General features: G+C 35.5%; 1 protein-coding gene across 1 annotated transcript; it reads right to left on the minus strand.

Moving 5' to 3' along the window:
• LOC109719962 (disease resistance protein RPM1-like) lies at nt 1,860–7,472 on the minus strand. The gene is made up of 2 exons (XM_020246819.1): nt 7,357–7,472; nt 1,860–4,786 (listed from the first exon to the last, which is right to left on the minus strand). Exon 2 carries the CDS (start codon nt 4,732–4,734, stop codon nt 1,954–1,956), a length of 2,781 nt encoding a protein of 926 aa, XP_020102408.1. The 5' UTR covers nt 4,735–4,786; nt 7,357–7,472; the 3' UTR covers nt 1,860–1,953.

Here is a 12,367-nt window from a genome sequence, read left to right on the forward strand (position 1 = left end):
TCAAATTTAGATTTACAAAAAATATCTTGAAATACCTATTAGTATTTCTACTATTAATAAGAAATAAAGGGTAAAAATGGTATTTTGAAAATTTAACTCCTTTTCAGATGGGATTTAACGGATTTTAACTAATGAGGGGTATTTATGATAATTTTAAACATATTGGAGGGTATTTGTGATATTATTAATTTTAGAAGGGTATTGGTGAAATTAATAGTTTCTAGAAGGGCATCTATGAAATTATTCCTATTTTTTACTACTACTTACCACTCCATTCGAAAATCAAAGGAAGGGTTTTTCATCTCTTCCTCCATCTCTCACTCAATATTCTTAGCGGATCGGGACGGATTGAGAGCAAATTATTATTTTTCTTTAATTTTAGCCCTCACCGTCGGAAGCTCCACCGATCTGGATCCAATCTCATCCTACTCATATGAACCTCCATACGTACTCTTTTACCCTAAAAGTAGTGTGCTAAATACTGCATCAAGATTAGCATATATGGAGGGAAAAGAGAGGAAAAAAAGAAAGAAAGAAAAAGTCACACAAATTGAATTCCAGCCACACGTGTTAAGAAAGATAATGCGGAATCAAAATAAATTTTATTTCTCAAAAACTTTTTATGCAGAAGGCCTTATCTTATTTATATAAAATAAGTCTTAATTTCACTCCTTAAATCCCTCGATTTTAAGAATTTTTCTAATGCAAGCACCAAAAATTAAAACAAAATAGAAAAAAATTCGAATACTTCATGGAAACAAGTTAGTATCAATTCCCTCTTCGGTATTACCATGCACTTTGATAAGATAAGGCTACAAATATTTACAGACTCCATATTGGAGCCAGAGTCAAAGAGTTGGAGTACCATAATTTCTTTTATTCATTTGACATGCAAAAATAAAAAAAAAAGGAAAAAAAAAAATCTAATTCCAACCTCAGGACGAAAAGAAATCTAGTGGGAAGAAATAAGAATAAATATAAATGTTTGGAGATGATAAATTTGATGACGAGAAGAATTAGATAGGCTAAACTGCACTATTAGTTCTCAAACTATCAACTGTGTGACATTTTGGTGCTCGAACTTTAAATTGTAGAAATTTTTTTGTTCAAACATCCTAGAATGTCGCAACCAAATACTTCAATACAATTTAATTTACTAAATAATAATGTCTCGTTGATGTGACGGTGATACAGTATTATTATAGTTGATGAAATATATGAATAATTAAGATGTATCATGTAACATTATCATCACGCTAGCGACACATTATTATTCGACCAACAGAAGTACAGTCACTATAGCACTCGATTGCAGCTAAATAGAAATTAGGTACCAAAAATTATAACAAATTCAAATTTGAGGACCAAAATGTCACAGGTTGCATAGTTTGAGGACCGAAAGTGCAATGTAGCCAATGAGATAATATTTGGATTAATTAGAGTATTAGTAGTGCGTGGATGCAACAAGAATAAAAACAATATCAAAATAAAGATATTGACAAATATTCTGGAAATTCAATGTGTACAGTACACACATAAAAATTGAATCCAAAAGTTTTGTTTTTCGACATCCAATGCATATACTACATATTTTTGACATAACAAATATCGCAAATCGCAAATTGAAATCCTTCCATGTAATGGTTGAATAATAATAATGAGAAAATAATATGCAAAACTTACCTGAACTAAGGACTATTTTGAGTCGGCTATCCAACCTTTCTAAAATTTTAATTTTATTATCCAATCTTTCAATTTGTATGATTTGAATCAGTCAAAAACATTTTGAGCTCAAAGTTTAAGCCGATTACTTACTTTAATTAATTTATAGTTGCGAGAATTGCATTAACTATACTAACTAAAACTGTAAAGATAAACGTTATATTCAAATTTTGAAATCAAAGTGTCGTTGACTGATTCAAATCAAACAAATTGAAAGGATGGACAGCCAATTCAAACCGTCCATACTTCAGTTAAAGTTCTATACAATGCGCTTCGCCAATAGACATTGGGGATATGCTGAACCTTGCTCCGGTCACTTGTTTCGAGCCTCCTAATGAACTCCTGTGGCATATCGATGAGATACATTGCCTGCAGCGACTGCAGGTACACGACACCCGCCGGTGTAGCTGTCAAGCTTGACAGGCCGATAAGCTGCAGCTGGTACAAGCTTTTCATGGCTCCGTCTTCGATATCAATAACACTCACTTGCGCCATGTCAGCTAAAAACAGGTTTTTCAGCCTAGGAAACCAGCCGGCGCGAAAGCTCAACCGCTGCCCCTCGTAGACCCGGTAGAGATGGAGGTCTACGAGGCTCGACATGTGCGAGAAGGAATGCAATGGATCTGTCTGCAGCCCTGACCAGGCTAGTCGCAGGTCTCGGAGCCTTCCGAAGTTGGCGAACACGGTCGGAGCCTCGTCCTCGTCCAGCCTACCTTTCAAGTAGAGCTTCTGCAGGCTCGGCAGCGGGTGCACGCCGTCCAGACAAAGCAATTCATCTTTGTCACTTGCGACGACGCCCAACGCGACGAGCCCGGGCATCATTTTCAGGGAGGCCCACAACTCCGTGCAGTAGGCGCCTCGCACTTTCATGACAAAAAGATTACGTAGTGACGTTAAGCTTCCGATATTCTGCATCAAGAACTTGTCGGCTTCGATGTTGAGCAGCGTCTGCAGGCCTTCCAGGCGGCAGATGTCGTGCGGGACCGACACCGCACTGAAGGAGTCGAAAGTTCTGCAATTGTAGTCGTAGAAGCAGACCACGAACAGGTGCCGCAGCTTCGTCAGCGTCACGACTTCACGCGGCAGTTTCTCCACGCGGGTCATGCTCAGGTCGAGTGTCTGCAGGTTCTGGAGCTTCCCCAGCGACTTCGGGATGCTCTTCACCTTCGTGCATCGTAAGTCCAGATAATGCAGGTTGAACAAATTGAACACCGCGTCTGGGATCTGCTCCATCTTGGCGTGTCGCAAGCAGAGCACCCTCAGTAACTTGAAACTAGATGAAGCGTTTTCGATACTAGACGACGGCAGTTCTTCATCGAACAAAATAAACGAGCGAAGCTGTCGTAGATTTGCATTTGGTTGTGAGGTCAATCCGCCTTTATGAACGGACACGCGACGAGCCTGTTCCCTCAACATCGTTGGCCCTGGACCGTTGCACACGATTCCGAATTTTTCCTCTCTCGACCTGGTCAGAGTTATTTCCCTCACGAGATCGTGGATTTGAAGCATTTTTGCTCTTCCAAAGTCGTTCCGTTCCACAACCTGTAGCATCGATCGATGAACGAGTTCCTTCACGTAGCCGTCGGCCACTTCCTCCATTGTCGTCTCCGGCCCCCTTTCTTCGATGAATCCTTCGGCCGTCCACAGCCTGATCAACCATTTCCGCCTTATCAGATAATCCTCCGGGAATAGGCTGCAGTACAGAAAACAGTTCTTCAGATAGCCCGGCAGGTCGTTGAAGCTGAGATTTAGAATGCTCGCCACCCAATTCAGCTCCGGATTGTTCGTCAGCTGCCAGCTAAGCTGATCGTAGAACGACTTCCACTCCTGCTCCTGCTGCTCTCTGTAGGATAACAGACTGCCGATCGCCACGACAGCGAGCGGCAACCCTCGGCACTTGTCCACAATCTTTTCAGCCCAGTCCTTAAGATGCTGCGGGCAGCGTTTCTCCGCGAGCCTCGAGAACGCTTTCTTGCAGAACAGATCCCACGCTTCCTCCTTCGGCAAAGTGCTAAGCCGTAAGCGGCGATTCTCGTCTGCCAACAAAGCCACATCTTCCGTCCGCGTCGTGATGATCACTCTGCTCCCGAAATTGTTTCTCACGAACGCGCAATCCAACAAAGACCAGGCGGCTCTGCTCCAAACATCATCTAAGACGATCAAGTACCTTTTTTCCCGCAGATAGATTTGAACCTTCTCCGCTAGTTCAATCCGGTCCATAGTGTCGATGCCATTTAGAATCTCCTCGTTTTTGCCCGTGTTGTGTGTTAAGATCCTTCGCAGTAGATCTTCGACTCGATAGCTTTGCGAGACGGAGATCCATACGCTCCAGTTGAAGTGGCGTTTAACTGTTGGATTCTTGAAAATGTTGTTCGCCAGCGTTGTTTTACCCAACCCTCCCATGCCCGAAATGGAAATGACGGCGCGAGCTTCCTTCCCGTCGGTCAGCCATTCAATCAATTTTTTGGTTTCTTCATCATTCCCCACGATCTCGTCTTCGTGGCTCAAGTACGGAATATCGAAGGCTCGACGCTGCCTAAGAGCAGCGAAATCCGACGCGGTTTCTCTCACCGAAATGCCGTACCGGTCTCTCATGGTTGTGAGCTTCACTAGACGAGTCTCCACCTGTTTGAGCTGATCGGCGATACCGTGCCATGCAGCGATGTTTTTCAAATGACGACACTTTTTCTTCAGGGAATTCCTGAAGCCGCTGACGTTTTCTTCCCCGACGAGATAAGTGTACTCGTCGATGATATCCTCGACTTCGAATGCAACGTTCTTGACTTGCTCCAGCCACGCCACCAAGGGTTTGTTAGGAGAATCGTGTGCGTTGACTTGACTTATATAGGCTTGCATCACCGCAAACTCGCTCTCGATTTGTTTCATGCTGTTCTTGATTGCTAGCAAGGCCGACACTTCTTTGACTAATTCACTGCTTATTGTATCCAGTGCCTTCCCTGCCAACGAAGCTGCAATCTTGTTGAGTACATGAAACACCGCAGCTCCGGCCATGCTGCCTCGCTCTTCTGTTGCGATGTTATATTGTTATAGTCGCAATCCAATCCTGAAGTTATTTAACCAGTAATAGTAGTTAGGATAAAGGAGCAGGATGAGAAATATGTAGCTGATATCAAAATATCTGTCGAATATAATTGTTAAGAACCTCGTTCTCTAGCTAGCATATCTGTCGAATATAATTGTTAAGAACCTTGTTCTCTAGCTAGCAGTTTAAACTTTTAGAGAATAAAGACTGTTCTGTTATATTTAACATGGTATCAGAATAGGAGATCTTGAGTTTAAATCATACCAGCTTTCTAGCATTATTAATTAATTCCCTCGTTAAGAACATAAGCCAATTACCAATCTGAAGTGTGAGATGAGTTTCGACTGAGCACTGACAGAGATGAGTCTCGACTGAGTCAGAATCTAAATGTCAGGGTGGGTGCTCGAGCCTCACGGAAATGTTAGAGCATAAGGGGGGAGGAATGTGACAAGGGTGCTCGAGCCTAACGGATATGTCAGGGCGGGTGCTTGAGCCTGACGAGAATGTCGGGATTTAAAAGAGAGAAGAATGTGACACCACCGGGATTTAGAATAGTCCTATATATAAGATAAAATAGGGCTAAATCTATCAACATAACTATAGCATTTTGGGCGGCAGAAGTTTTGAGTTCGAGTCCCGTCAGCCTCTCAACATTATTAATTTTTTTCTTAAGAACATCGTATTATTGCAGCTTAAACTTTTAGAGAATAATGGTTGTTCGTATATCTAACAACATCAAACATTGTAATTCACAAAAAAGAGAAAGAAAAAATATATACTTTCACATGAGGTTAGGCTTGATTGCTTCTTTCCACAAGTGACAGATTGTTTGCGACAAGGAACAAAAAGAAAGCACTAATTTCTTCTTGCTTCTATGTCCTTTTTTTTTTTGTCTAAACAATAATTAGACGACGCTATTTGGCATCTGATCAGAGCATTGCACGCTAACCAACAATAACAAAGAATACAAAAACCAGCTGCAGGCACATTTGGTCACATAGAAGCCAAGTTTAAAAACAAAGAAAGAAAATCTAAGTTCATCCAACCAAGGCCAAAATATTATCTTTTCATGTTCAATAAAGAAAAAAAACAAACAAACAAATATATATCCAACAAATCTGCTCATAAAGCTAGTGTATTAATTACCAGAACATCAATTATTTCATACGATTATGAGTTTGGAGTATGTAAAGTTAGACTTTGTGCGCAAAGTCGCAAACATGCCTATATTGAAGATCTCTATAGCCATTAAAATTCATAAAAATTTTTATTTAATAACAATAACAAATCAAATGAAAACAAATAACAATAAAAAAAAATGCAGGTAAAAAGAAAAGGTCAGGGGAAATTTTCCTAATGCGGAGTCATTATAAATTCTCATCACTAATAAATAACAGCCAAATCAACCACAAATAAAAGGAAACATAAATTACATTTAATTTTTAGAGAAAACTAATCCAAAAACCCATTTATATTAAACCCGAAGCGAGAGAGATGAGCCCCTAATTTAAACAATAGAGCCAAGGGCTTAAACCCTCGACCTAAACTATAGACCATTTTGATTCGACTACCTTATCTTTCAAAATTTTAATTTTATCACTCAATCTTTCGATTTGTCTAATTTAAGTCATACGATGGCTCTTCCAATATAAAATTTAAGCTAATTGCTTACTTTAATAAATTTACAGTTATATGAATTGCATAAAACGTATTAATTAATCTATAAACATAATCGATGCACTCAAAATTTAAAGTTAAAGAGTAATTAACTAGCTCAAATCAAATAACTTAAAAGATTAGGGAGCAAAATCAAGATTATTAAAGATTATCTAGCCAGATCAAAATCGGTGATAGTTAAGGTAAGTTCTATACATTTTTACTGAAAAATTAATAAATTCTTTTCAATTTTAACTAAGGGGCTGTTCCACGTAAAACTGCGAAAAAAAATTTTTGGTGGACAAAAAATTTTCGGAGGAAAATAACTTTTACGCTCTTTAGCGTTTGGTTTGCAGGAAAAAAAAATAATTCTCCGTTACGGTTGTTTGGTTGAAAGGAAAAAATAGAAAAAGAAAGAAAAAATTATAAATAAAAAATTATTATATATATATATATATTTTTATTTTATATATTATATATTATTAATATATAATAATTATCATATTATTTATATTAATATTATAATTTATATTTATAAATAAAATATATTTAAAATATATTATACNTCCATCCTCTCCTCATGCGGTCCACGACATGGAGCGGATCTTGTGGACCGCGTGATTTACATCCCCCGCGCGGCGTGCCCAACGCCGCGCTTTTCGTTTTCGCTCGATTCGAGCGGAAAACGAAAACTCCCATTTTACGCCGAATCTGTAAAAAAAATTTTCCGGGAAAATTTTTTTACAAGCAATCAAACGCTATATTTTAACTTTTCAACCGAAAAAAAATTTTCGGGATGGTTTTACAACGATCTATGAATTTGCAAAAACAAGAAAAAAAAAGAGTACAGAAAGATGCAAAAAAAGATTTTACAAGCAATCTATGAATTTCTCACACTGCTTATACTCGACTACAGGAAGTAAGAAGAAGATTACCTAAAGTTGATCCCAGAGTGTGGAAGCTGCACTGAAGAGAGAAAATTAAAGCATGTGTAACTACTGCCCAAATGTGAGTATTATTTTATGAAACGAATGCATGAACAAAAATCTAATGCATTTTTATAGCCATGGAGGTAGGGGTGTAAATGAGCCGAACACGAGCGAGCTGGGTCGGCTCGTGTTCGGCTCGTTTAATAAACGAGCCGAACACGAGCTGACTCGTCGTTAAAGTATCGAGCCAAAAAATTTAGCTCGTGTTCTGCTCGTTAATAAATGAGCCGAACACGAGCTGACTCATTAAAGTATCGAGCCAAAAAATTTAGCTCGTGTTCTGCTTGTTAATAAACGAGCTGAACACGAGTCGGCTCACGAGCTCGCCAACGAACAATAAATTAAAAGAATTAGATTGAATATATATAAAAAATAAATTTATAAAATCTTATCCATTAGATTTTGATCTAATTANTTCTATGTTTGAAAATTAACTTTCAAACATTCACTTGGGGATAATATTTCATATTCAATTACTAAGAAATTGTATAATATAATTTTTCAGTTGCAATATTTTATATTTACATATAATTTCGATGCAAAAAATTTTAAATTAGAAACAAGTTTACGAGTTTATTTCATAATCAAATCATACAAATAAATTCAAAATTGGCTAAACTTTTAACCTTGGTTTAAGTCAGGTTCGAGTTTAAGGGGTAGACTAAATGATTTCAATAATATATTATTTTTTATTTAAAATTGAATGCAATATATTAGTAAAGAAAAGTTAATTTAGGAAAGGTAATTACACATCTTCCTTACTTGTAACGCCAAACCTTTCTAGCTAAAGAGGATATGTTATAAGATGTAAATTTATCAAAATGCCCTTGTTGCAAAAAAAAAAAATTGCCCAATTAAGAGTTGACCGATACCGATGGTATCAAATACTGGTCATCCTCTTTTAAAGGGTGCATCTTGGCCGTCCATTTAAAAAATTTTAATGGTTAAGATGTTTTTGGTGTATAGGAGCATTGCTCACAAATATATATCCAACAAATCTGTTCATAAAGCTAGTGTATTAATTACCAAAACATCAATTATTTCATACAATTATGAGTTTGGAGTATGTAAAGTTAGACTTTGTGCGCAAAGTCGCAAACATCGCCTATATTGAAGATCTCTATAGCCATTAAATTTCATAAGAATTTTTATTTAATAACAATAACAAATCAAATGAAAACAAATAACAATAAAAAAAAAATGCAGGTAAAAAGAAAAGGTCAGGGGAAATTTTCCTAATGCGGAGTCATTATAAATTCTCATCACTAATAAATAACAGCCAAATCAACCACAAATAAAAGGAAACATAAATTACATTTAATTTTTAGAGAAAACTAATCCAAAAACACATTTATATTAAACCCGAAGCGAGAGAGATGAGCCCCTAATTTAAACAATAGAGCCAAGGGCTTAAACCCTCGACCTAAACTATAGACCATTTTGATTCGACTACCTTATCTTTCAAAATTTTAATTTTAGCACCCAATCTTTCGATTTGTCTAATTTAAATCATACGATGGCTCTTCCAATATAAAATTTAAGCTAATTGCTTATTTTAATAAATTTACAGTTATATGAATTGCATAAGATGTATTAATTAATCTATAAAGATAATCGATGTACTCAAAATTTAAAGTTAAAGAGTAATTAACTAGTTCAAATCAAATAACTTAAAAGATTAGGGAGCAAAATCAAGATTATTAAAGATTATCTAGCCAGATCAAAATCGGTGATAGTTAAGGTAAGTTCTATACATTTTTACTAAAAAATTTATAAATTCTTTTCAATTTTAACTAAGGGGCTATTCCATATAAAACTGCGAAAAAAAAATTTTGGTGGACAAAAAATTTTCGGAGGAAAATAACTTTTACGCTCTTTAGCGTTTGGTTTGCAGGAAAAAAAAATAGTTTTTCATTACGATTATTTGGTTGAAAGGAAAAAATAGGAAAAGAAAGAAAAAATTATAAATAAAAAATTATTTTATATATATATATATATATATATATATATATATATTATTAATATATAATAATTATCATATTATTTATATTAATATTATAATTTATATTTATAAATAAAATATATTTAAAATATATTATACAATAAACTAATATATGATTACATATAATAGTATATTATATATATTTAATACTATACATAAATTTATAAATAATATTTATAAATAAAATATTATATAATTATCTATATATATATATGAGGTCCATCCTCCTCACGCGTCCATGACATGAGCGGATCTCGTGGACGCCGTGATTTACATCCGCGCGAGCGTGCCCAACGCCGCGCTTTTCGTTTTCGCTCGCTTCGAGGCGAAAACGAAAACTCCCATTTTACGACCGAATCTGTAAAAAAAAATTTTCGGCGAAAAATTTTTTACAAGCAATCAACGGTAGATTTTAAACTTTTCAACATACGAAAAAAAATATTTCGGAGATGGTTTTACAACGATCATATGAAGTTGCAAAAAACAAGAAAGAAAAAGAGTACAGAAGATAGCACAAAATATTTTAACTAAAAATTTCTTATTCGTTTTTTTTTTTTCTTTTTTAAGATCTATGAAGAAAATTTCACTCAAGAGTCTCCTCTTAAAAAAAAAAAACAAAAAATTCTGTCAGAAGTTGCACAAACAAAGAAAAAAAAAGAGTGCAGAAAGATGCAAAAAAACGGGGAAATTAAGTACATTTTAATGCAAAATGACCCAATAAAAATTTCTCACACTGCTTATACTCGACTACAGGAAAAGTAAGAAGAAGATTACCTAAAGTTGATCCAGAGATGTGGAAGCTGCACTGAAGAGAGAAAATTAAAGCATGTGTAACTACTGCCAAATGTGAGTATTATTTTATGAAAAAACATAATGCATGAACAAAAATCTAATGCATTTTTATAGCCATGGAGGTAGGGGTGTAAATGAGCCGAACACGAGCGAGCTGGGTCGGCTCGTGTTCGGCTCGTTTAATAAACCAGCCCAACAAGAGCTGGCTCGTCGTTAAAGTATCGAAGGCCAAAAAATTTAGCTCGTTGTTCTGCTCGTTAATAAATGAGCGAACACGAGCATGACTCATGAGCTGGCAGCCACGAAACAGTAAATCAAAAAGATTTAAAAGGATATATACATAGGAAATAATTTTATGAAATCTTACTTATTAGACTTTGATCTAATAAGCTGAAACTTTACGCATAAATAAACTTTTTTATAATTATAATTGAGTTAGACTTTTATATTTAGGTTAGGCTAAAAAATATATTATATATATATAATTAATTATTTATATATATAAATATAAATTAAATAAATTATATGAATATAAAATATATGTATTCGAGCTGTTATCGAGCCGAACACGAGCGAGCTGACCCCAGCTCGTGTTCGGCTCGTTTAAAAAATTCGACTAGTGTTCGGCTCGTTTACTAAACGAGCGAGCCGATCTCGAGCTCATTTCAAGCCGAACACGAGCTGGCTCACGAACAACGAGCTGGATTGCCACCCCTACATGGAGGTGGAAAAGAAGAAGGAAAAGTATAGCTGGACTCCCGGTTGAAGACGTACAACCCCATGTGGGTTGTACCACAACCCCATGTGGGTTGTACCAGTAGCATAGCTCAAAGAAGAAATATCATACCTCTTTAGGACAATTTCATCTATACCCTTCTAAAACCATTTAATTTCATAAATATCCAACTAAAAATTAAAATATCATGTATACCCTCCAAATTTGAAAAACTTTCAAAAATAACCATACAATCAAGTTTCCATCCAAATTAAAGTTAGTTACTATTTAAATTTCAACTTTGCCGCTCTAATATTTCAAAATGAATAAACTCTATCTAGACTAAAAATTTAGTAAAATTCAATTGATTTTAGTTTAAAAAAAATATTCACTTCAATTAAAAATAAATATTTCTCCTTGGAATAAATTATAGTTAAGTTTAATTTTATTTTGCTTCATTGCTAATTTAACTACAATTTATCCAAACAAAAATATTTATTTTTAATTAAAATGAATAATTTTTTAAAATTAAAATTAATTGAATTGTACTTAGTTAATTTTGAAATATAATAGAGAATATTTATGAAATAAAATAATTGACTATTGAATACATAAGAGGGGTAAAGTTGGAATTTAAATACTAATTAACTTTAATTTAGATAGAAGCTTAATGGTAGAGTTATTTTTAAAAGTTTTTCAAATTTGAAGAGTATACATTATATTTTAATTTTTAGATGAATATTTATAAAATTAGATGGTTTATAAGGGCACGGAGGAAATTTTCCGTACCTTTTATGGTTGGGGGAAAAGGGAGACCTCTTTTCAGACCTCAAAAGTTATTGCCTTTGCACCTTTCTTGGAATTAGCTGCCGACGAAGCTACCCACGAAGCTTCCGACGAAGCTGCAATCCTGTTGAGCACATGAAGCACTGCATGTTCGGCCATGCTGCCTAGCTCTTCTGTTGCGATGTTATATTGTTACAGCAGCAATCCAATCCTGAAATTATTTGAACGGCAATAGTAGGTAGGATAAAGGAGCAGGATGAGACATATGCAGCTGATATTGAAACATCCGTCGAATATAATTGCTAAGAACGTCGTTCTCTAGAAGCTTAAGTTTTAGAGAAAAAGGGTCGTTTCGTTATGTTTAACTTGGTATCAAAGGTATGACGTTTTGAGTTCGAATCCTGTCAAACTTCTTGCATTATTAATTTTCTCTTTAAAAATATGATTTAATTACCAATCTGAAGTATGAGATGAATCTTAACTGAGCACTGAAAGATATTAGTCTCGACTGAGTCACGCTCTGAATGTTAGGGTGGGTGCTCGAGAGCCTCACGGAAATGTCAGGCTTAAGGGGGAGAGGAATGTGACAAGGGTGCTCGAGCCTAACGGGAATGTCAGGACTTAAAAAAAGAAAGAATGTGACACCGCCGGAATTTAGAATA

Source organism: Ananas comosus, linkage group 14, assembly GCF_001540865.1.
Source record: "Ananas comosus cultivar F153 linkage group 14, ASM154086v1, whole genome shotgun sequence".
Taxonomy (NCBI): Eukaryota; Viridiplantae; Streptophyta; class Magnoliopsida; order Poales; family Bromeliaceae; genus Ananas; species Ananas comosus.